Source organism: Mobula hypostoma, chromosome 19 (genome assembly GCF_963921235.1).
Source record: "Mobula hypostoma chromosome 19, sMobHyp1.1, whole genome shotgun sequence".
In the NCBI taxonomy this organism is placed as follows: Eukaryota; Metazoa; Chordata; class Chondrichthyes; order Myliobatiformes; family Myliobatidae; genus Mobula; species Mobula hypostoma.
The window spans coordinates 24,552,478-24,579,430 of NC_086115.1; the positions used below are offsets into that span (position 1 = coordinate 24,552,478).

At 40.5% G+C, this 26,953-nt stretch overlaps 1 protein-coding gene and 1 long non-coding RNA gene across 2 annotated transcripts in view; one reads left to right on the top strand and one right to left on the bottom strand.

The window, feature by feature from the left end:
• nrbf2b (nuclear receptor binding factor 2b) overlaps positions 1-6,172 on the bottom strand; it is a 29,214-nt gene extending 23,042 nt beyond the window's left edge. Inside the window, exon 1 of the mRNA XM_063071156.1 lies at positions 5,975-6,172. Within this exon, the coding sequence (XP_062927226.1) occupies positions 5,975-6,004 (30 nt within the window). The 5' untranslated portion in view covers positions 6,005-6,172. The remainder of the gene's footprint in view (positions 1-5,974) is intronic.
• A 142-nt stretch (positions 6,173-6,314) lies between these two features.
• LOC134358699 (uncharacterized) lies at positions 6,315-23,185 on the top strand. Its single transcript, XR_010020924.1, has 3 exons — positions 6,315-6,386; positions 19,257-19,434; positions 22,708-23,185. It is a non-coding gene; the product is annotated as an uncharacterized LOC134358699 (long non-coding RNA).
• The last annotated feature ends 3,768 nt before the right edge of the window (positions 23,186-26,953 follow it).

Consider the following 26,953-nt stretch of genomic DNA (forward strand, 5'->3'; position numbering starts at 1 on the left):
GGTAGGGTTGTTAGGAAGGCATAGGGTGTGCTGGCTTTCATTAGTTGTAAGACTGAGTACAAGTGCCACATGGTTATGATGCAGCTCTATAAAACTTTGGTTTCTCGGAGTACAGTGTCCAGTTTTGGTTGCCTCATTATGTGGGATCTTTAGAGAGGGTGCAGAGGGCATTTACCTGGACTAGAAACTATGTCTTATGAGAAGGGTTGACTGAGCTAGGGTTTTTCTCTTTGGAGCAAAAGAGGACAAAATACTTGACAGAGGTGTACACCATTATGAGAAGCATACAGTGGACAGCCAGCACCTTTTTCCCAGGGCGGCAATGGCCAATATCAGATGATTTTGAAGATAAGTGATGAAAAGTTACGGGGAGATGTCAGACGTAGTGTTGGGTGCCTGGAACACGCTGCTAGGGTGGTGATAGGGATATTGAAGAGATTCTTACATGGGCACACAGATGTAAGAAAACTGGATGGTTATGTAGGAGGGAAGGGTCAGTGATCATAGAGTAGATATATGTATTTATATAGGTTGGCACAATATCATAGGATGGAGTACATAACGTTTTATGTCCTAAAAAGTTCTGACCAGCAAAACAGATTCATGTGTATATTTAGCACAACACTGACTCCTCACCTCAACCCAATAAATTATTTACTTTAGCAAGTGAACGGGTAGCAGTTTTAATCTCCATAAGTCTGATTGTCAGAGACAGACACTTCAGCAAATGACGTGCATCGTTTTTCATGTTCCTGATTCTAAGTCAGTGTCTTGGAAACAAACAAATATGAAATAAAATAAAATTGTTTTTGATGGTCTAACTACCTGTTAATTTAACATAACTGGAGAAGGGTCCTTTGTCAACTCAGCACCTAATCTTATCTGATATAAACCTCAAGGCTCTGATCTCTATATAGTGAAGGTCACTCAATATTTAATGTTTGTGTCTGACATGAAATACAAGTTTGTATACACTCTTCTTACACAGACATTCTGACTTTGGGAAAGATTTTGTACAGGTGATAATGCCTATTTCTATCTCACTGTTATACAATTTGAACTGCTTTCATAAAGAACACTAGAAATAACTAAGCAAAAAAAATGTTTCTTTTGCTGCCATTTCTCCAGCTGTGGGATGGACCTTGCAAAGGAATGGAAAAACCAACAAAGGGTTACCTGCTGAAGGATTTCTGCCCGAAACAGAGACTAGTTTTTTTCCATAGATGCTACCTGGCCTGCTACGTTCCTTGAGCATTTTGTGTGTGTTGCTCGGACTTCCAGCATCTGCAGATTTTCTTGTATGAAAAAATCCAACGTGCTTGCTAGGTCGAACAACTCCACCAAGGTGTTTGCACCTCCATGCTCCCTAGTAGCAAATCTATCTGAACACTGTTTAGTGTTCTAGTGCTCATTTCCATCTCTTCCACTTTTAATCCCACACTCACCCAACCCACATCATTTAAGCAGCTTGCTTCTTCCTGCTCTCTGGGCTTTCTGCTGGGACAAGGGGAGAAAGGCAAACAAATTAGGAAAGTGAGGAAAAGAGAGTGAACAAATATACAAGGAAGAAAACGCAGTGATGTTGAAATATGAGTAGTTCAGTGAAACTGCTACCACATAGTATGTGGTAGAGGCATGAAACAATGCAGGTTTTTGTAAAAAGCAAAGGAATAAAATAGCAGTAGGAAGTGGCAAATGTTTAAAATTTGGCAATGGAAAATGGCAAAAAAAATGAGGAAGAGGGCAGATTTTTAAAAGTTACCATCACTATTAGATGATTTGGTGTTGCAGTTTTCATCTTCATTTCCATACTAGTGACTCTCTACATTATTTTTTCGGGTTTGTTTGGTGCAAACTTTTTTTTTGGGAGGAAACATTTTAAATGTCAAGAAATTTATAAAAACAAAAATTACTGCAGAGTCTCTTCAGTGAGTCAACTACTAGTATCCCTGCCAATTCACAAATGCATTCTTGAAAAGCTGTTTTTAGAACTCTTCTGCTTGCAATAGATACTATTTTGCAAATTAGATTGTGCTCATATGTTATAATGGCATAATATTTGACAAACTTTGTGACAGGTGTTAAAATATATTTTTTTTACATTGTGCAATAAATGTAAGTGTACGGAGGAATTTTGCATTCATATGCATACGATTCTCCCAGACTTTAACTGAGGTACACCATTATTAGTTCACAAGCAAACAACTAGCACTTACAGAGAGTATTCTGCATACAGAAAGATCTCAGGCAACTTCACAAGAGTTATAAAAAAAAATCAGCTGGCATCAAACCACATTAGAATCTTAAACGCAAGAGATTTTACAGATGCTGGAAATCCATAGCAACACAGCCAATGCTGGAAGAAATCAACAGGTCAGGGAGCACCTTGAGGGGAATAATCAGTCAACATTTCAGGCCAAGACCTGAAGGGTCTCACTGTTGACTTCTCCACCAATCTTTGGCTCATCCAAGAACTTGCTTATCATGCCTTATACATCCACATCCAAATCAATTACCCAGATTAGAAATAGCAAGGGACTTAGCACCAATCTCTGTGAAACACCTCTAATCACAGGAATCCACATCCCAAAGAAACAGCCACCTGCCACTAACTTTTGTGGATAGTTGGGGGATGTATGATAGAGATGGACTGAGGGGGTTGAAAGAGATCACATGAACATGGTGCAAAATGATTCTGAAACTTGGTCTGGTTTCACGTGGCAAAATGAATTTTAAATCATAACATTGACAAAAAGTGACTTTTTTTTTGCTTTCACTTTATAGTAGCTAATGGATAGCACTTTATCCCCTTACCTAATATTTCTGTGTTAAAGAATGCCCAAAAGGGAAGCTGAAATATGAAAATTAGTATTCCGTATGCTAACACTGTATTACCTTCAAGAACAAACTTGCAGCATACGTCTCTACAAAATCAAAACAGATTCAACACCTTTGGGCATTGACTTAGGAAAACAAGTGGCTTAGTGCTTCATTATTTAGAATCTATTAAATCATGTTTTTCTATAAATAATGTAAGACGTTTTTAAACTGCAACCCTGTTGACTGTCTTGACTGAATTCATCAATCTGAGGCCCTGCTTGAAATCTTGAGTGGAAAACTTTCCACAATACAAGCCTGCTGTAAAACAGGGGAGTTTTCTCAGATATGTTGGACAACATTTTCTTCCCCCCTTCAAACAACAACTTGTATTTTATAAGTAACAAAATGCCAGGGCCTTTCACTGGAGCATTAATTTATAACAATTCAAAAGTAAATAACTATCAATGCAATTAACAGTAACTATATAAATTCCAACTTTTCTTTGACATAGTATCAGCTTCCAAGGTATAATCCAATGGGACTTTACCACCATCTTTAGCCTTGAACCATGTGTTGGGTCATCTTCCGCTTGATACAAAATTATGGACAAGCCAGAATCTTAGGTTTCAAGCTAGGGGAAAATCAGTTACAGTATTCCTCGAATCCTAAATACTTGTTATCCAAGCCCCAGTTATACTCTACAACTTCGACTGCTTAGCTTCAATCACTGAAGTTTTTCACTTCCTGTCATTCCTTTCTCCTATATAGTCTTTAGTGACTTCCCCCAGCACCAATTCTAAATTGATGTTTATTTCAATTATTTGAGCATCTTTATGAAACACTTTGCAACCAATACAATTTTTAATGAAAAACATGGAAATGGTTGTTACTGTGTGTAAAATACCTAACACAAGAGATTCTGCAGAGGCTGGAGATCCAGAGCAACACACACACAAAATGTTGGAGGAACTCAGCAGGTCAGGTAGCACCTATGGAAATATTTTGATGTTTCAGGCCAGGACCCTTCTTTAGGACCTATACCTGTTTGCTTTCATATGAAATAACTGACAAACATTTACACATTGGCTTTCACAACGGAGGAACTCCTAAAACATTTGCATCTAGAGAAATGCTAGAAAGGGAATTATAGTAATAAATTTGAGAGATAAATATTAGCATTGACAAAACTCCCTCTTCTAGACTCCTGGAATCTTTTAGGTTCACCCAGAGAAGCAGACCAGCTACTGGTCAAATGTCTCAACCAAAAGCCGACTTCTCCACGAATCATCCCTTTAATGATATTCTATGGCGGCATCCTAATTTGCATTTTCAAATCATTGCAGTCTGATTTTAAGCCATCACTTCCTGACATAGGCAAGATGATTACTGAACCAAAGCTGAATGCACAATGAGTGGTTAGTCACCATGAAGTTTAATCAGCTGAATTTTAAAATGATTTTTGGAACTGAACAAGAGTTCATCTGCTTTAACCTACAAAACTGAAACACCACCAGAGCTAAATACATGGAGAAATTCTAGAAATTAAAAGAAAACATCAGCCTCCAAGATTTGGTATCCATTGCAATGTACTGAACTGAGATAATAACTTCAATAATTTTGTCCATATATTGTAAATATATTGATAAAACACCTGCATAACAAGCAAAATAGTAAAAAACAATGTGTTCTTAAATTAAACCAGGAAGTACTATATTTATCATGGTGTCATGATGTATTATGGGCACATGGCCAAGTGGTTAAGGCGTTCGCCTAGTGATCTGAAGGACGTTAGTTTGAGCCTCAGCTGTGGCAGCGTGTTTGTGTCCTTGAGCAAGGCACTTAACCACACATTGCTCTAGTGTCTGTGCAAGGAGTGGCGCCCCACACAGACTTCCAATCTGCCCCTTGTAAGGCATGAAAATGCCTGACGCAGGCCTCTCATGGTCTGTGTCGACGTTCCCTCCCTCGCCCTCCCCTCCCCATGGTATCTGAGCTTATATTCTGAATGAATAACATTACACGATTAAGCTGATTTTATATTTAATTCAATGTACTACCATATGACTTCCGAGTATTTTTAAACTGTAACTTTAAACCTTTATTTCTAAAGGTTAGCCAAGCCATTTCTTTCATGGATGTGGAAGTTCGCCCAGTCACGGCAATATAAAAGTAGATGCAATTAGCTAAATTCTGCTATATTAAAAAAGTCATGAAGAAAATCAATGGCAGACTCCAACCTATATTATCTCCCACGCTCGCCACCAGTTGTGAGGTAGGATGCAAAAATCTCTGACATATGCATATAATTGCAACTATTTAATTAGTAAAGAAATGTTTCAACACATTTTTGCATCATAGGGTCACAGCACTGAAATTAGGACTTTTGAAACAGTGCAAAGGTACTGGTAAGCAGCACCTACTACACTACTCCTGTTCCCTCTCAAATCCCAATCAACTCCCCTTCCACCCCCTAACAAGTCGAAGTGCTTGGTTTATCAAACAGGCTCTTTGGTAACACAGAGTTTACAGGTTTACAGGACCTGTAATCCTGGTTTACAGGACATGGATTTGGGTCCATGCCCAAAGACTTAAAATCTAAACCTTCACCCCAGAGAAGGACTGGGATTGTTGTTACTAGGAGTGTCATTTTCAGATCAGATATTGACGTGGAATGAAATATTTTAGTACTGTTGAAGAACAGTAAGGAAGCTTTACTCCCCAGACACGGTCAATATTTATTTTTCAACCAACTTCACTGAAACACAAATCTAGTCATCAAACTGCTGTTTGTGGGTTCTTACTGTGTATAAACTGGTTGTTCTGGTTCTCAAGCGTAACACTCGCAAAGTACTCGATGGGTTGTAAATACTTGCCGGTGTTCTGAAAAGTGGTATGTGAATGCAGTGCTTTATTTTAATCTTGTTCGTTTACAAACAGGGCGAGGACACTGACAGGCTAAACAACAACATCCAGTTGGGCACAAACACGGAAAGCAAAGGGCCCACAGGAAGGTGACACACCACAGGAGGGTAGAGATGGACATGTCCCACTGCCTCCAATCCCGAGACGCGGCGGCTGGACAGAGATCAGTGGCCCCATGATCCGACCGGCAGCAGGGCCCGTGTCCCCACCGGCAAAGCCAGCGATCACTCACCAGGTTCAGTGGGCTTTCCATAACGTCCATTGGGTTCCTCCTCACTCCGCCGCATCCGAGTCGTCGGGCTCGGCTCAGCCCGGCCGCCGTCAGGCTGCACTCACAGAGCTGAGGGACGGCATCAGCCGGGCCGGGCCGGGCCGAGCTGGGCCAGCTGCTTCTCCCTCCGAGCGGAGGGAGCCGCGCTCAGCTCGCCCCCTCCCTCCCGTCCCCCGGCTCCGCTGACGACAGCACAGCGGCCCCTGTTGCGTCGATAAACTCCGTGACCTTGGACCTTCCTCCCCCCTCCTCCCCTCCTCCTCTCGCGAATGCCACGAGATTCCGCGAGAACCGACCTCGTTGCCGTGGTTACGGAGCGGCTGGAGAAGAAGCGGCGGCGGTATGCCGGGTGGTGGGCCTTGCACAGCCATAGGTAACTGAAACGCAATATCTGGCGTGCCGAATAATACGCGCACATTCTTCTTTTGATTTTTAGCTCGTCTCTGCCGTATTTAGGTTTTGTAAAGAAATACCTTACAACAGGGACCACCAAAGCGCTGCACGATCAGTTGTGCAGAGAACAGGTCTCCATGTTGTGTGAACCGAATGGGAAGATGCTGAACAAACTGCCCCACAGCTGGTTGGTCCGATGGTAATTTCAGTATCACATTTTCATTTACTGCACGGTAGTGCCGTGGTTAGTACAACACTTTACAGTACAAGCGACTCGGTTCAATTCCTGCCGGTGACTGTAAGGAGCTTGTACTCGCCCCCGTGACCGGTTTCCTCGCACTGTCCTCAGACCTATGGGTTGGCGGGGTAATTGCTCAATGTAAATGTAAATTGTTCCGTGCTTAGGCTAGGATTAAATTGGGAGATTGCTGGGTGGTGCGGTCAAAAGGCTGGAAGGGCATATTCTGTGCTGTTTCTTAATAAATACACTTTTTATCCCCTTGCTCAGCAAGTACCTCTCTGACATAAGATATTCAAACACTCTGCAGAAGAGGGTTGGAATGGCTCATGGTCGTGAGAGGAAAAATTGTCTTGCCTCCTTTCTGCATTAACTGGGCTACTTCCTATTTTTAAACGCAAACAACAGGAATTCTGCAGATGCTGGAAATTCAAGCAACATACATCAAAGTTGCTGGTGAACGCAGCAGGCCAAGCAGCATCTGTAGGAAGAGGTGCAGTCGACGTTTCAGGCCGAGACCTGACGAAGGGTCTCGGCCTGAAACGTCGACTGCACCTCTTCCTACAGATGTTGCTTGGCCTGCTGCGTTCACCAGCAACTTTGATGTATGTTGCTCCTATTTTTAAACAGTGACTTTCTAGTTCTAGATTCCACCGCAACAAGAAACATACTTTCCACACTCATCATGTCAAGTCCATTGGGATTTTATGTACTTAAATCAAATTCCCTCATTCTTCCAAACTTAAGTCATGAATGTAACTGGAACAGTCTTTTTTCAAGATCTGCGTACCCCAGGTATTACTCCAGTAGACCTTCTCTGAACTGTTTCCACTATATTTGCTCGGGGATGCAGCACAGAACAGGCTCTTCCAGTCCAATGAGCTGCACCTCCCAGCACCCTACGAATTTAACCCTAACCTGTGGGAGAAAACTGGAGCATCAGGAGGAAACCCATGCACGTATAGGAAAAGGAAAGGTACGTCGCATCCGGAGTTTCTCCAGTTAGCGGACAATTTCCCTCCACACTTTTCCAACGTAGTGGGGAACTGCGTATGAGGCAAGTTACAGCCGTGGTTTGTCATTGCCTTCTGCGAACTCGGGACCTTTCGTCCCGAAGTCCAACACTGATGCCACTACACCACCAGCCGTGTCGCATGTATAGGAAGGATGTAAAAGAAAAACCTCTTTAGGGAGCGTTGGAAATAAACTTGGAACTCCAACACTGAGTTGTAGCAGCATCACGCTAACCACCAACTACCGTGGTCGCCCTATATTATCATCCTTAAATAGGAAGACCATTGCTGTACACAATACTACTTAAGCAGTATCAGCAGTACATGACTTTACTGAAGCAGATTGACCTGTATGTTTAAGCGTTTCAAGAATGAGGTGACGTTACTGAAACACTATGATGATGTTTTATCTTGGCCTTCATAACAAGGGGAGTTGAGTATAGGAGCAAAGAGGTCCTTCTGCATTGTACAGGGCCCTGGTGAGACCACACCTGGAGTATTGTGTATAGTTTTGGTCTCCAAATTTGAGGAAGGACATTCTTGCTATTGAGGGAGTGCAGCGTAGGTTCACGAAGTTAATTCCCGGGATGGTGGGACTGTCATATGTTGAAAGATTGGAGCAACTGGAGTTGTATACACTGGAATTTAGAAGGATGAGAGGGGATCTGATTGAAACATATATGATTATTAAGGGATTGGACACGCTAGAGGCAGGAAACATGTTCCTGATGTTGGGGGGAGTCCAGAACCAGAGGCCACAGTTTAAGAATAAGGGGTAGACAATTTAGAATGGAGCTGAGGAAAAACTTTTTCCACACAGAGGGTTGTGGTTCTGTAGAATGCTGTGCCTCAGAAGGCAGTGGAGGCCAATTCTCTGGATCCTTTCAAGAAAGAGTTAGATAGAGCTCTTAAAAGATAGCGGAGTGAAGGGATATAGGGAGAAGGCAGGAAAAGGGTACTGATTGTGGATGATCAGCCATGATCGCAGTGAATGGTGGAGCTGGCTCGAAGGGCTGACTGGCCTACTCCTGCACCTATGGTCTATTACTGCATCTGGTGCACAAAGGTTTTGTGTTATGAGAGCAAGTTGAGTGAGCTAGGGCTCTTCTATCTGGAGAAAAGGAGGATGAGAGATGACTTGATAGAGGTGTACAAGATGGTAAGAAACATAGGTCAAGTGGACAGTCATTGACTTTCCCAGGGCAGAATGGCTAATGCAAGGGCGCATAATATTGAAGTGAATGGAGGAAAGTACAAGGGGGATGTCGGAGGTTATTTATTTATTTGTTTTTACACAGAGTGGTGGGTGCATGAAATGCCCTGCCAGGAGTGGTGGTAGAGGCAGGTACATTAGGAGCATTTAAGAAACACCTACATAGACATATGGATGATAGAAAAATGGAGGCATTATAGGAGGTCCAATCACAAACAAGAGAAAGTCAGCAGATGCTGAAAATCTAAAGGACTGCCGAGGGGTTTTGGCCCGATACGCCGACTGTACTCTTTTCTTAGATGCTGCCTGGCCTGCTGAGTTCCTCCAGCATTTTGTGTGTGTTGCTCGGCTATGTAGGAGGGAAGGGTTAGACTGGTCTTAGAGTAGGTTAAGGGGTCAGCCCAACATCATAGGCTGAAGGGCCTGTGTTAAGCTGTAGTGTTCTGTATAAGGTGACATTGTGTCATGGTGAAGTGTTTCCCCATTTAAGGCAGAGATGAAAATAAATTGTTTTCCCAAGGGTTTAGAATTTTTGGAATTTTCTGATCCCAAATCATAATTTTCTGATCTTTAAGCATACTCAAGGATGAAAAGACTTTTGGACTATAGTGCATCAAGGATTCGCTATACACAGTGTATTCAAGAGCCAGATTAACAGATATTTGGATGCTAATGGAATCAAGTGATAATGGAAATAGTGGAACACAATCTTAATCTGAGTGAATGGTAGGACAAGTGTGAAGGGCTGAATGGTCTACTCTAGGCCTTTTACTTTATTATATAGTAGTAACCTCTCCGCTCACCAAAAAGATAAAATTTGGTATCTCAATAAATGATTGAAATGAAGATAAAGAATGCATTTAAGGGAAATATAATCAAAGCATATATTAATACAAGAATTAGATGCAGCAAAGAAAAACTTGCATCTATAATTTCCATGCCCCTGGGTTGTTCCAAAATACTTAATTGTCAAAGTACTTTTGAAATATGGTGTTTGTTGTAATAAAGGAAACAATTGGTGCATTATCATTGTCAAGAATCAACAAATGGTAGTATGACATTCAGATAGTTTAGAAATTCAGATTTTTTTTTCCCTATTCCAAAAATTAAACTACTGGAGGAACTCAATGCAACGGGCAGTATTTGTGGTGGCAGAGGGATGATGTTGGATCTTGACCCGAAACATTGACTATCCTTCTGTCTCCACATATTCTTTCTGACCCATTGAGTTCCTCCAACAGTCTTCTGCTCCAGAGTAAAACATCATCAGTCTCTATTTGTTTTATTTTCTATTGATTGAGTTAATATTGACCTTGGATAAGCCTCTGTGCTTTTCCTTGAAATAATGTATTGGAATATTTTACATCCACTTTAGTAAGCAGATGTCTTGGTTTCTGATCTCAGCTTAAATGTAGGTCTTTAATGATCCAGTACTTCCTGGATGTTGGACCTCACGGGGTTCAAGATTCAATTAGTACATACATAACCCATAGTGCAAATTGGAATCCTACCCCAAGTTGGGTTATATTGGGCAGCATTTGGTGGAGGCAGGCCTTTCATACTGCGGTGATACAGCATTTGTTCTACAATGCCTAGGGCCCTGGTAATTTAGTGAGAGCTTCCAGGTTTGTGTCAGCCTCAGCTAAAATTATCTGAAGTGGAATGGATCCAAACCCTGCACTTAGCAATGAGTACTAGAAATCAAGCTATAGATGGCACAAATAGAACAGGAATAGTTGCATGTGCAGGACACTCATGATTACAGTTGGTGATAACAGCTGGACTCTGTTCTGTAAATTTAGTGTAGTATTTTACTCTTTGGAGGGAGCTCATCGACTTGGTGTAGTTAAGGCAGCAATTGCATACATAGAATAAGAATCAGATTTATTATTGCTGATAAATGAGGTGAAATTTGTTTTCTGAAGTACAGTGCAAGACAAAAATAATGTTACAATAAAAATTAAATGAATAGTGCAAAAGAGGAATAGTAAGGTAGTGTTCATGGACAATTTAGAAATCTGATGGCTCAGGAGCTGATCCTAAAATATTGAGTCTGGATCCTCAGTTTTCCTGTACCTCCTTCCTGTTGGTAGTTCTCAGGGCACTGCACTTTGAAATGAAAATGTGCTCAGTGGTGGGGAGGCTTGTGCTGGTGATGGAGCTGGCTGATTCTAAACACTCTGCAGCCTTTTACTGTTCTTTGGAGCCTCTGTACCAGCTGGTGATGTAACCAGTCAGAGTGCTCTCCATGGTACAGCTGTAGAATTTTGATAAAAACTTTGGTGACATAACAAATCTCAAGTTCCTAATGATATATAGCCATGGGTGCACCTTCTTTGTAGTTGTGTCAATATGTTGGGTCCAGGATAGATCCTGTAAGATGCTAATCACTCTTTCCTCCACTGAACCCTAAACCTCATCACCAGAGATTCTGCCAGAAACAGTAGTGTCTTTGGTGAATTTATAGATGGCATGAGGTGTTTCTAGTAGAACAATGGCCTAAGCATAGAGACTTGAGGTACACCTGTGGTGATCCTGAGAGAGGAGGAGATCTTATTACCAATTCAGAGTGACTGCAAGTTATCACACACAATAAAAAAAATGAAATATACAATATTTGATCAGGACTCAATGAAAATTCCCTAGCAGAAAAGAAACGTGGGAACTTTTAAATCCTTGGAGAAGCGTGAATTGTGCTTCACTTAATTCCTTCAGTGAGGTATGCCCACTTTTATGTTCAGAGGCAAAATCAATACTTGTTAGTTAACCCATATTGCAATGAGCTAAATAGGACAGCACAGCAACTTGAATTCTCTACATCTAAACCCATGAACAAGCAAAAGTAGGCAATACAAACCTACTCTGCCATAAAATACAATACCATATCATAATATCTTGTTCCTGCTTTCTTCTCATAAACCTTGATGCCTTTAATGTCAAAAATCTCTTTCCCTCCTTCTACAAGTGATTTGGTGTCTAATATCCGTTGTGACGGAGAATTCCACATCTCAATCCTATGTGCCATAACCTGCATTCTCAAACTCTGAATCCTGGTTTTAGACTTCCCAATCAGAAGAAATTTTCACCCTTTGACCAGTCTGTCGAGTCCTATCAGATTGTGTGTGTTTTAATGGAATCTCATTCCTGTAAACCCTAATGAATACAGGTCTAGTCTACTCTCTCATACAGCAGTCCCACCATCCTGGGAATCAATTTGTTGAACACCCATTGCATTTACTCCCTCTATGGACAGTACATCTTACCTTGACACCAAAACATTCAGAATATTTCAAATGTGATATCACCAAAACCCTATATAATTGTAGCAAGCTTTGCTTCTCTTGTACTTAAAATCTTTTACAGTGAAGGCAAAAGTATCATTTGCTATCTCAATAGCTTGGTGACTACTGGGTCATTTGTATATCAACATTTTCTATTCCAACTTCACTTTTTAGTGTTATCAGCATTACTCACAGTGATGAAGGGCCATGCATTTGCCCAATCACTAGACTTATCTAAATAACCAGTCTAATTCTGGTTTCCTCATTATAGGAGGGATGTGAAAGCTTTAGAGAGGGTGCGGAGGAGATTTACCAGGATGCTGCCTGGATTAGAGCTCAAGCAACACACATCAAAGTTGCTGGTGAACGCAGCAGGCCAGGCAGCATCTGTAGGAAGAGGTGCAGTCGATGTTTCAGGCCGAGACCCTTCGTTCACCAGCAACTTTGATGTGTGTTGCTTGAATTTCCAGCATCTGCAGAATTCCTGTTCTCTGGATTAGAGCTCATGTCGTTTGAGTGAACTAGGGCTTTTCTCTTTGGAGTCAAGGAGGTTGAGGGCCGATTTGATAGAGGTGTACAAAATGATATGAGCCATAGATCGAGCGGATAGCCAGAGACCTTTTTCCAGGACAGAAATTGATAAAATGAGGGGACATAATTTTAAGGTGATTGGAGGAAAGTTAAGGGGGGGGGGGTGTCTGAGGTAAGCTGTTTTATTCCCCACAGAGTGGTGAGTGCATGAAATACCCTGCAAAGGGTGGTAGTAGAGGCAGATTAGAGATAATTCACTATTCCATCCAGTTTTATGTCATTGGCACACTTGAAAATGGTACATATATTCTATGCATCAATTCCTTAGATATATTACGAGTAGCAGGAGCCCAAGCACTGATCCCTGTACAACCTGTTAATCACTGCCTGCCAACCCAAGAAAGTCCCATTTATTGTTATTCTCTATTCCCTGCCTATCATTCAATTTCCAATTTATGTTAGTATATTAGCTCCAATCAGACCAAAATCCATAAGATATTGGAGCAGAATTAGGCCATTTGGCCAATCAAGTCTGCTTCACCCTTTCAACATTGCTGATTCAATTTTCCTCTCAGCCCCAGTCTCATGTCTCTCTCCCCCCCCCACCCCCATATCCCTTCATGCCCTGACCAATCAAGAATCTATCAACCTCTGCCTTAAATATACATAAAGACTTGGCATATACAGCTGTCTGTGGCAAAGAATTCCACTGATTCACCACTCTCTGGCTAAAGAAATCCCTCATCTCCATTCTACAAGGACGTCCCTCTATTCTAAGGCTGAGTCCTCTAGTTTTAAACTCTCCCACCATAGGAAACACCTCCTCCACACCCACTGCATCAAGGCCTTACACGATTCGACAGGTTTCTATTAGGTTGCTCCTCATTCTTTTGAATTCGAGTAAGTACGGCCCAGAGCCATCAATCACTCTTCATATGATAAGCCATTCAAACCTGGAGTCATTTTCATGAACCTCCTCTGAACCCTCTGCAGCTTCAGCACATTTTTTTTCAAAACTGCTCACAATATTCAAAATTACATTTTTGCTTTTATATTCTAGGCCTCTTGAAATAAATTTGCCTTCCTCACCACTAACTCAATCTGCAAATTAACATTTAAAGAGTCCTGCACAAGAACTCCCAAGTCCCTTTGCACCTCAGTTTTTTTGTATTTTCTCTTCATTTAGAAAATAGTCAACTCTTTCATTTCTTCTGCCAAAGTACATGACCACACACTTCCTGACAATGTATTCCATCTGTCACTCTTGGCCCGTTCTCCCAATCTATCTAAGTCCTCCTGTAGCCTATCTACTTTCTCAAAACGACTTGCCTCTCCACCTATCTTCATATCTGTAAACTTTGCAACAAAGCCATCAATTCCTTCATCCAAATCATTGACATATAATGTCAAAAGAATCAGTCCAAACTCAGACCCCTGTGGGAAAACCAGTAGTTACTGGCAGACAACCAGAAAAGGCTCCCATTGTTCCCACTCTTTGCCTCCTGCCAATCAGCCACTGCTTTATCCATGCTAGAATCTTTCCTATAATACCATGGGCTCATAGCTTGTTAAGCAGCCTCCTGTGTGGCACCTTGTCAATGGCCTTCTGAAAATCCAAGTACACAACATCAACTGATCCTCCTTTGTGTATCCTGCTTTTCAATTCTTCAAAGAATTCCAACAGATTCATCAGGCAAGATTTTCCATTGAGAAAACCATGCTGACTACAGCTTATTTTATCACATGCCTCCAAGTACCCAGAGACCTCATCCTTAACAATTGACTCCAACTTCTTCCCAACCACCAACATCAGACAAACTGGCATATAATTTCCTTTCTTCTGTCTCTCTCTCTTCTTGAAGAGTGGAGTAATATTTGCAATTTTCCAGTCGTCCAGAACCATTCCGTAATGTAGTGATCCTTGAAAGATCATTACTAATGCCTCTACAATCAGTTCAGCCACCTCTTTCAGAACTCGGGTGTACATAATCTGGTCCAGGTGACTTATCTACCCTCAGACCTTTCAGTTTCCCAAGAACCTTCTCTAGTATTGGTAACTTCATACATTTCATGGCCCCTGATACCTGGAACTTCCACCATACTGCTCATGTTTTCCACAGTGAAGACTGATGACAGCATTCTTTAATGTTGTATACCAACTTCTTATGTGGGGCTTTCTCAGACCTTCTGATAATCCAAGTGAAACTGGTATGGCTTCCCCTAGGTCAATGGCCTTCAAGTCTTTTTTTTTCAGTTTTTAACTCATGTGACCATGTGCTAATTTTAAATCCACTTGTAAGTGCTATCAACCCATTTTGGATAAGCCCTAAATGTAAGTGCAAATTACATTCAATGAAAATCAAATTTGAGATCATGAAATAGAAACAGAAACAAGAGAAGGCTATTTGGCCCTTCAAGCCTGATTTGCCATTCCATAAGATCATGGCAGGTATTTTACATCCAGTTCCAGCTTCCTATATTAACCTCAAATCACTTAATATCTGAAAAATCTTCGGATAGAACTTCCACGGACCTTTTAGAATGATAATTTCAGTGATTTTCTACCCTCGAGTGAAGAAGCTTCTTCTCATTTTCATATCCCCTTCTGGCATGAGCTTAAATCTTTCTTCTACTAACACGCGTCTCCTGATTGAGTCCCTGAGAGTCCTTGCTCATCCCTCATTTCCATTATTCTGCCATCAGCTCTACATTTTTTGTATACTCTTGTACTGCCTGGCTAGTTCTCAAAACAATGCTTGAAACTAACGTTATTCACATAACTGACACTTTAGATGAAGTATCACCATTGGGAGTTTTAACTAAGTGCACAGATTTGTAGACCTTCAAGGAAGCTCTAAAGAGTAAGTTCATTTGGATGCATGCCCATTCAGAGGTAGATTTTCAAAGCAACTTAATGGCATTTTTATTTTTCCAGGAAATCATCTGCTGGTCCTCAATGCCAACCATTAACAGTTTTCTGAAATTTAAGATTGAGCCATTAACAAGTCAGGAAGGGACTGATTAAGAATGCTTGTATTTGATTATAACTCCATTTTCAGCTGCACCAATCAAGTTTTCACTCAAGTATAAAAAGGAAGTTTATTTTAGCAAAATTTAAATAAAATTATCTATTAAAATGTTAATCCTGCTGTGCTACTTCACAGCAGACATTTCATTTGGTATCATGCAAATGAATTTGAGCAAAATATTATCTAATAAGAAACTCTTATTGTCCCTGTGTATTGTCCCTAAGATGAAACATTCCATTGTATTTGAGATAGCATGCCTAAGGGTTATTTCAGCAATATGATTAACTAGATTTATCATGGGTTGCCTACCAGACTTTTCTGAGAGGTTGTACATCAATGGTCGGAATTTAGTTAGTGGTGACTCCTGACTAACCTTGCTGACCTTGGGTTTAAAGAATGTATCTCAAGTGATTCTCAGTGAGAATTTGCGGAAAACACAGGAAAATCCAATGTAATAGGGTACTGAATTTAGAAAGGGCCTTCTGTATTGTAAGTAAGATCATGTGGGTGGGCAGACCAAGCTCCATCATCAAAATAACCAGCAAAATACATTGACAGACGGGGCTATAACACACCCTTAAAAACTGACACTCCAGCTCTGAGGATAAAGCAACTGAAATAAAATAAAACTTTAAAACTGGAAACTTTTGAAACTGTTTGTAACATCTTTAATCACTTTGAAATGTATAAGTCAAGTAGATTTTATTTTAAAGAAAGGGCATCAAAATCAATTTAAAGATTTTATAAAATTATGAAACTTGTACAAAACTTTTCCAGCTACCTCTTTCTACTCAGATTAATAGCAAAATATATGCCTGACCTGATGCAAAATTTTAATGAATAATGCAATTAGCCCAACCCTTTGCTTGCTTGCAGAGCTTCTGTTCAGAGTTGGAATACAGTATACTTTGTAGTATTGAATTATGAACAGCAATTTCAGGATTTTCAAGTTGGCATTGTATCAGTGGAAATTGCAACACTGCAGCCAGGATGCATTGCAATGATGCTGGAGGTTTCTCACTCATTCTCCTGCAAAATCTGCTCCAAAGATAATTCCAGCATATTGTGACGCTGGGGGGTGTGGGGTGGGGTGGGGTGGCATGGTCAACAGCCCACTCATGCATCTCTAATGACCAGTACTGTTTAACTGTTTGTTGTTCATTTTAGTTTGGGTTATACAGTTATTTGCTTGTGTATTTGTGGGTCACCCTAACCTCAACCGGGGTGTGTGGTGGTCACCTCCCTGGTCTGTGAGAGACTGGTTGGGTTTACTCTCCAGGCATGGTGCCCAGTCTGTTTTGTGTCTATCACAATAAAATGGTTGTTGAGTTAAAGAGCTTCCTCTTCTGTCATTATGGACCAAATACTCATCACAATATGAAAGTCTAAAATAAGGTTGTGAAGGATTAATGAACAAGTTATTTCACAGTGATAATCAACTGCATAAAAACAGATTCTTCACCCCACCATGCCCAAGTAACCCACCTATAATCTCATTTACCAGCATTTGACTATGCTCATCTGGGTATTTCAGAAATGTTGTGAAAATACTTGTCTCCATCATTCTTTCAGTTCAACCTCTGATATAGAGAATAAATGCTACTCTTGGTAGGGTTGTACATATCCTGATAGGTGAATTACTAAAAATATTTGTTCAAAGTATCAGCTTTGGCAGAGCTCACCTATGCAGAACAATTCATCTCGGAGACCTGACAATAAAAGTTCATGGTAATACAGACACAAGAAAGTCTGCAGATGCTGGAAATCCAAAGCAACACACAAAACACTGGAGGAACTCACCAGTTCAGGTAGCATCCACAGAAAAGAATAAACAGTTGACGTTTTGGGCCAAGACTCTTCTTCAGTACTGAGAAAGGAGGAGGAAGGTGGCAGGAAGGGAAAGAGGCGAGCTGGATGTTGATATGTAAAGCCAGGTGGGTGGGAAATCGCAAAGACTGGAGATGAAAGGATCCAACAGAGTAGAATTGGCCAGGAGAAAGAGAAGGAAGTGTAGACCCAGGGGGAAGTAATAGGCAGGTGAGAAGAAGTAAAAGGTCAGAGTGGCCTGGGGGGGTGGGGAGGGGAAGGTTGGTATTTGTCTCCCAGAAGGAGACATCAATATTCATGCTATCAGGTTGGAGGGTATATGCTATTACCAGTGCAATACTGAGAGAGTGTTGGATTGTTGCTATCTTATTTTAGATGAAACACTCCCTACTTTTTCAGGTGAACATAATATACACTGAGTAGTCACTTTATTAAGTACACCATACACCTGTTTGTTAATGCAAGTAGCTAATAGCCAATCATGTGGCAGCAACTCAAAGCATAACGATATGGTCAAGAAGTTCAGCTGTTCAGACCAATCATCAGAATGAGAGGGTGGATGAGTTGGCAAAGAGGGCGTTAAAGAAAGAAAATGTAGAAATGCACATTAGTATCAGTAAAGCAGAGGTTAAGTATGTAATCTGGGAAAAAGTCAACCAAATGTGGCAAGAAAGATGGGACAGGGAGGGGAAAGGGAGGCATTTATATCAAATACAAAAAAGTGTTGCAGGTACTAGGGTAGGTAGTGGAAACAGAAGAGAGGAAACTGTGTAGACTAGGTTAAGGCTGGGACACCGTGCGTTAAACAAAACATTGAAAATGATAGGGAAACACCAGACAGGAATGTGTGAGGAATGTCAGGAAGAGGAGTCAGTAGAACATGTAGTTCTGAGTTGCAGGAAGTATGGGATACAGAGAGAGATGACGAGAATTAATCTAAGGGAATTGAGGGTGCAGGAATTCACATTAAAAGGGTTGCTGGGCATGGTGAGAGAGCACAGGTTAGGGTATTTTTAGTATTCTTAAGGGGTACAGGGGTTTGATATGACGGATAAACAGGAATAGGGTACTAGGATGGTCAAAGATGGGAGGGTAAATTGTAGGTTAGTGTTAGTGTGTGTGTGTGTGTGTGTGTGTGTGTGTGTGTGTGTGTGTGTGTGTGCGTGTGTGAGCGAGATTGGGTGAAGGGATTTAGAATATATGTCCAGTGCACATTCCGGAACAGAAGGTGGCGGTAATGTACCATTAAGCTGGATGCCAACCGCCGTAAAACAAGACAAACAGACAGACAGACCAATCATCAGAATGGGGAAGAACAGTCTTTAGAGTTGTTTGGAGACTGTGTCTAGAACAGTCTCTTAGAGTTTACAGAGAGTGGCGCAAAAAAAAAACATCAGTGAGGGACAGTTCTGTGGGCAAAAAAGCCTTTTAATGAGAGCAGTCAGCTCAGAATAGTTCAAGGTAATAGGAAGGTGAGAGTAATTCAAATAACTGCACATTACTACAGTGGTATGCAGAACAGCATTTCTGAATGCAAAACACATTGAACCTTGAAGTTGATGGGCTACAGCAGATACATCTAATGCTTTTTGCTAATATTTATCTTTTAATTGATATTCATAAAATGATCTGGATTATTTGGTCATTATTTTATTGCTTGTGTGTGCACTGCATGCAGATTGACTAATATTTTTGAGCTAATTACATTGTATGTACAGTTCTGTACTATTTTCGGAAAGCGACATGAAAGGTGCCTCATTTAGTGAGGGAGAATATAACTACAGCTGCGAAGATCCCTGCTGTACCCTGTGATCCTGTGATCTCTGTCTTGGAGGCTGATGGTATGCTGTCTTTAAGGACACCCTTGCAAGGTGGCAGGCCCCAGTGGAGTACCTGGTAAGGCTCTGAAAACGTGTACCTTCCAACAGGCGGGAATATTCAAGAACATTTCAACCTCTCACTGCTACAGTCAGAAGTTCCCACCTGCTTTAAAAAGGCAACAATTATACCAGTGCCTAAGAGTAGTTGTGAGTTGCCCTACTACCTATCGCCCAGTAGAACTCACATCTATGGTGATGAAATGCTTTGAGAGTTTGGTCATGGCTAGAATGAACTTCTGCCTCAGCAAGGACCTGGACCCACTGCAATTAGCCTATCATCACAATAGATCTACGGCAGTTGCAATCTCAATGGCTCTTCACACAGCCTAGATCACCTGCACAATACAAACACCTATGTCATGTTGCTGTTCATTAACTATAGCTCAGTGTGCCCACAGTTCCCACAATTCCCACAATCCTGATCAATAAGCTACAAAACTTGGGCCTCTGTACCTCTGTCTGCAATTGGATCATTGACTTTCCTAACCGGAGGACCACAATCTATGTGGATTGGTGATAATATCTCCTCTCTGATGATCAACACTGGCACACCTCAGGGATGTGTGCTTAGCTCACTGCTCTACTCTCTCTATACCCATGACTGTGCGGCTAGGCATAGCTCAAATATCATCTATAAATTTGTTGATGATACAACCATTGTTGGTAGAATCTCAGATGAAGGTGAAAGGCATACAGGAGCGAGATATACCAATTAGTTGAGTGTTTTTGTAGCCATAACTGTGCACTCAATGTCAGTAAGACGAAAGAGCTGAATGTTGACTTTACGAAGGGTAAGACGAGGAAACACAAACCAATCCTCATTGAGGGATCAGAAGTGGAGAGAGTGAGCAATTGCAAGTTCCTGGGTGTCAAGATTTCTGAGGATCTAGCCTGGTCCCAACATATTGATGCAGCAAGACAGCTGCTACATTTTGTTACGAGTTTGAGGAATTTGAAAACACTCAAACATCTATAGATGTACTGTGGAGAACATTCTGACAGTCTGTTATAGGGGCGGGGCGGGGGGAGTACTACTGCACAGGATCGGAAGAAGCTACAGAGATTCGTAAAATTAGTCAGCTCCGTCTAGGGTACTAGCTTCTGTAGTACCCAAGTCATCGTCAAGGAGCGGTACCTCAGAAAGACTACGTCTGTTATTACAGACCCCTATCACCCAGGGCATGCCCTCTTCTCATTGTTACCATCAGGGAGGAGGTGCGGAAGCCTGATTTAGGAACAGCTTCTTCCCCTCTGCCATATGATTCTTAAATGGACATTGAACCCATGAACACTACCTCACTGTAAAAAAATATATATTATTTCTGTTTTTGCAGTATTTTAATCTATTCTAAATATTTACTGTAATTTATTTATTCATTCTTTCTATATTATCATGTATTGCATTGTACTGCTGCTGCTAAGTTAACGAATTTCAAGACATATGCCAGTGATAATAAACCTGATTCTGATTCTAATTTGGCATATTGTTTTTGTCACCTACTTACAGCACAGATATCAATAACTTTGAAAGAGTTCAGAGAAAATTAATAAGATGTTGCCAAGACATGAGGACCCAAGTTATAGGAAAAGGTGGAATGGTTACTTTAACCCTGGAGTGTAAGAGAATGAGGGAAGATCTGATAGAGGTATACAAAAATTATGTGGGGTATAGATAGGGTAAATGCCAGCAGGCTTTTTTCATGGAGGTTGGGTGAGACTAGAACTAGAGATCATAGGTTAAGCATGACAGATGAACTATATAAGGGGAACCTGAGGGGGAATTTCTTCACTCCGAGGTGGCAAGAGTGTTGAATGAGCTGCCACCAGAGTGGTGGATGTGGGTTTGATTTCAACATTTAAGAGAAATTTGAATACATATATAGATTGGAGGCATTTAGAGGGCTATGCTCCAGGTGTAGGTCAATGGGACTAGAAAGAATAACAATATGGCACAGACCAGATGAGCTGATGGGCCTGTTTTTTTCACTGTAGTGCTTTATGATTTTATGATTCTATGCCATGTATATACAATTTAAAGAAATAATCACAACTATTCATCAGGTTTGACATCACAGTTTCTAGTAAACCACTGGCTCATGTGCAGCTTGCATTCTTAGAAATAATACAGGTTAACAGAACTGCTTGCTCCACTCCCACATATTTTCCAAATGAATTATGTTCCGTATAAATTTTTTAGAGACTGTTGAAATCCCACACCTTGGATATTTACAAATGTATTACTAGTTGTGGAAATCATTGTGTTCTCTGCGTGCAGAACATCAGAAGTAAAACTGTCATTGTAAAATATCTTGCCCTGTGAACCAATAAATTGTACTTGAATACTTGTGATTAATATGATTGTAGATTCTCATCTAATTATACTAATAATGAAAATAAAAAGCAAAATTTGACAAAGACTGAAGGTAAACCCCAGAAAATATGAATTTGCTTGAAATGCAAGTTGCAAATTTTGTTAACAAGACAGGTATACCATTATTGAATAAGCTAAATACAAAATAGCTCTACACAATTCTTTTTGTGATTAAATAATACCACAGTACGAAATTCATCCACTTTTCCATTCAGTCTAGAATCAATATCTGAACTGTCTTGTGTAATACAATTTTTTTGGCATGTTAGATTCTGAGAAGTCAATTGGATATGGTTGCCATTGTTTCTTTGCTATGCTATTTCTTTCCCTGTTTAGTTGAAAGCTTATTGGCCTGAAATGTTAACCCTGTTCCTACAGTTTCTGTCTGGCCTGCAGGGTATTTCCTTCACTTTCTGTTAACATCCACATTATTTTCCTTTGATATTTCTTATGTCCCTCTTTATTTTTGGCCTTTTGGGTAGATTGTCATCGATCTCAAAGCAAAATGGACATCATTGAAGGAGCTTTTCTCCTGTTTGGTACTGGAGCAGTTTCCATTTCTCCCATACTTTGTTACTTGGCGACCATTGAAAACACCCTATTTTCTCATTTACTGTTTGACAGACCTCCAAACATTTTAAAAAAACATATATTGCATCCAAGATAGATATACATCCTTGGGTCAAAGTTTAATGTACTATCTGCAAAGATATTTGAAGCTAAAGCAGTGCAATGTCTGTTTTGAGGGCTTGGAAAGTCTTTAAACAAGGAAAAAGGGCTCATGATATGTTCCTACATCTGGCCAGCCATTTTTCAGGTGCTATCTTTGTGTAAGTCTTTGCACATTGTTTTGATGATGGTGCAGTTTTTTAAAAAACTCTAATTTCATGCTCTAATTTATTCCCTCTCTTAATCTAGCATAAACAGACATGAAGTTACACGCCGTGAAGGACACTGCCAGTGCCATTTAAAGTGATCATGAGCTACTTAAAGGATTGTTGCTCATATATTTATCTTGGTTGCTGCTGTTATGGCTGCAAATAGCATTCACTATTAATTTTGAGCTGTGAAGCTGACAATTTAAGGATTTTAGGAATGTGTATTTTAGTATGAAATTTCTAAACTTGTCAGTGATTTGGCTTCATATAGTAGGCATCTATGCTACAATCTTCAATCGCTAAAAGTTATGAGAATTTAGCTAACTAGATTAAGATAGCTTTAGTATATATTACTGAATAGATAATTTTAGTTTTGAGTTTACAGTGACGTACTAAGCATTCATTTCAGCTTATTTACATCGAGGACATTTACTGTACATCTAAGAAAATTTACTTTATCTGGATGTATTGTAATTTGCTTTATTTCCTAAATTGCTAAATAAAAGGATCTTAAATAAATTTTACATTTGAAAACATTCATATGCTCTTTCTGCTTCTACTTTAAATATCAATATATTTAAATTTAATTAGATGCTATGTTTTTTTTAAGTTATTAAAACCATTTTCTGAGTTTCTGTCTGTAAGGTTTTGTTAAAGAGCTTGGTTGCTCAGCCATCTTGATGTTAGTATAACTGTTGTTCATCAGAGATCAGTGACTCATCACCTTGGGACTTGTACTGCACATAGTAAGACTCTAATAATCCACTATCCAACTATTGGAGATCAGCTTTTTTCCACATGTATGCAGAATCCTCAGGAAAGGCCTACCATTCTGAAACCGGAGCCTGAAAGGGATTGAATTGAGGCTTTGCAATTGCTTTAGCCAACTGCTTTTTTTTCTCCCTGGGCTGGAAATGGGCAACTGAGAAGAATATCTTCTTATCCATGCACACTCTAAAACCAGTGGACTACTGCAAAATCAACTTCCTCATCACCATCATCTTGGAAAAACTCTGCAAGAATATTGTGGGCAACTCAGGAGTTCGATCTTAATGCCAGGACTCACTTTTTCTCTTTCCTATGCAGTTAGTGCTTACTGCAAATTATCCCGATACCATTCAAAGAGGATTATTTATATACTGATCTTGTTTGTAAATGCAGAGAGAGACACTGTGCAAAAAAGCCCTTCAACCCACTACATCTATGGCCATTATGAAGCGCCATCTATACTAATGTCATTTAGCAGTAGTTGATCTAAAAGGCTTTAATACTTTGGCAATTCAGATGCTTATCAGTAGTCTTAAATGTTGTGAGAGTCACCATGTTAACCACCTCCTCAGGCAGCACATCTCTGGGTGAAAAAGAATTCTTCTTTAGTTTCCCTTTAAATCTTCATACTTCAATCCTATGCCCTTGGTTTTAGACACCTCTGCTCTGGAGCAAGATCTCTCGCAACCTGTCTATGCCCCTTATAATTTTGTATACCTCTACCAGGTGCTCTGATAGCTACCTCGTCTCCAAGGAAGACAGAACAGTCTATCTGGAGTCTTATCACCACTGAAATACCCCTGGCAACACCCCGCTGCTGAATCTGTTGCATCCTCTCCAGTGCAATCACATCCTTCCTGTAGAATGAGAACCAAAAATGGACTCAGTACTCCAGAAGTCAGTGCTAATTGTTGCAAGATATTTACTTGCCGCTGGATGTATTGAAGCATATACCTTGCAAGCAAGGAATTTAAAAAAACTTAAGGGACTGAACTTCAACTTTTGATTACATCCTTTGACTTTATAGATCTCCTGATTTAATGAGTTCAGTGGTATCAGGAAGTTCTTTGTTTAACTTTACTTTTCTATATCTGGATGGTGCTAACAAGGCTAGTATTTATTGTTATACCTAATTGCCCTGGAGAAAGTGATAGAAAACCACTTTCCTGAACTGTTGGAATAATTCTGGTGAAGATAGTCCCACAGTGCTGATGGATAGAGAACTTCAGGATTTGGACCCAGTATCAATGAAGGTCCAGTGATATGTTTCCAGATGAGAAGGGGGTATGACAAAGAGTCATAAGAGAAGAAACAGGCACTTTCTATCTTGTCCATGCCGAATTGTAATTCTGCTTAGTCCCATCAACTTACACCTGGACCATAGCTATCCATACCCCCCCCCCCCCTTACATGCACTTATCGAAGCTTCTTTTAAATGTTGAAATCAAACCTGGGTTGACCACTTCTGCTGGCAGCTCATTCCACACTCTGAATGAAGAAGTTCCCTCTCAGGTTTCCTTAAATATTTTACCTTTCAACCTTAACCTGTGACCTCTAGTTCTAGTGTCACCCAATCTCAGTTGAAAAAGCCTGCTTGCATTTATCCTATCTATACCCTTCTTAAATTTGTATACCTCTATCAAATCCCCCTTATTTTCCTATGCTCCAGGGAATAAAGACCTAACCCATTCAATCTTTCCCTATAACTCAGGTCCTCAAGTCCTGGCAACATCCTTGAAAATTTTCTCTGTGTTCTTTCAATATCTTTAGGTGACCAGAACTGCACACACTTCTCCAAAATAGGCCTCACCATCGTCTTAGACAACTTCAACATAACATCCCAACTCCTGTACTCAATGCTTGGAGAAAACCTGATGGTATTGGTATTCTCGTGCATCTGCTGTCCTTGTCCTTTTGACAGAGGTCATAGATGGTAACATATTGGCCTGGACAAACAAGTGTATTGCATTTATTGCCACTGCACACTTGTGGTATTGAGAATTGATGTTTTTGCTGTTGATGGAGTACAAGTCAGGGAGGCTGTTTTGTCCAGAATGATGTTGAGCTTCTGAGAGTTATTTTTTTTGCAAATGCAGAGTATCCATTGTGCTCCTGATTTGTGCCTTGTAGATGGTGGAAGATAATTGACATGTCAGGAGTGACTCTCTCACCACAAGATAGCTAGCCTCAGAACTGCTCTAGAAGCAATAGTTTATGGTTAGTCTGGTTAAGTTTCTGGTCAGTGGTGATGGTGGTGGACTGAGTGATTGTAGTGCAGCTAACACAAGAGTATATCATTGGATTCCCTCTGGTTTGCAGACAGTTGTTGCCTGACATTTTTGTGGCATGAGTATTACTTACCACTTGCCAGCCCATAGCTGAATATTGTGTATGTTTTGCAGTGTGCATGTGTGGAATGATTAAGTCACTGAGGAATTATGAATGGAAATGAATATTGTGCAGTTGTCAGTGAACACCAGGTTTCCTGTCAAGATAGAAGAAGATGGTTGGACCTCGGGCATTGCCCTGAAGATCCTCAAGAAATGGTGTGCTGTGGTTGAAATGTTTGACCCCCGGCCGTCATAGCTATTTTCTTCTCTGTGAAGTATGACTGAACCATTAGAATGTTTTCCCTTTTATGCCCATTGACTTCACTTTTACCAGGGCTTCTTGATGCCATGCTTGGTCATATATTGCTATGATGCCAACAATAGTCCGCTCACCCCCACCTTCGGAGATCAGTTCTTTGGTCTTTTTATGGACAAAGCCCATGACAAAGTGGTCCTTTCAAAATATAAATTGGCCATCGATAGTTGGTTATTAATGGGATGTGCTGCTACATAGCTCCATAATGATCTTGTCTATTACTTTATCCCTTGATTGAGAGTAGACTAATTAGGCTATAATCAATTGGTTAGTTCTACCTTTTGTGAAAGGGATATATCTAGGTGATTTTTCACTTTGTTGGGTTAGTGCCAGCACTGTAACTTTACTGGAACAATTCAGCTGGAGGCATAGCTGGGGCGTTGTCCGGCCTTTATTGTATCCTGTATTTTTAGACATTCCCTGATGTAATGTGGAATTTAATGTAAATGGCTGACAATTGTTCCTGTGATTAGAATCGGATAAAAAAAAACAACTGCAGATGCTGGAAATCTGAAATAAAGCTGGATGTAATGCTGAGGTTTTATAAGGCATTGATTAGACCACAAATGGTGTATTATGAGCAGTCTTGGGCATCTTATCTAAGAAAAGATGAAGTTCATGAGTATGATCCTGGGAAGGTAAGGGTTAACATATACGGTATGTTTGGTGGCTCTGGGCCTGTATTTGCTGGAATTTAGAACAATGGGTGGGGAATCTCATTGAAACCTATTAAATATTGAAAGGCCTAGATGGAATGGACATGAATAGGATATTTTCTATCATGGGAGAGCCTAGGACCAGAGGGCAATGCCTCAGAATAGAAGAGTGCCTCCGTAAAACAGAGATGAGGAGGAATTTCTATAGCCAGAACA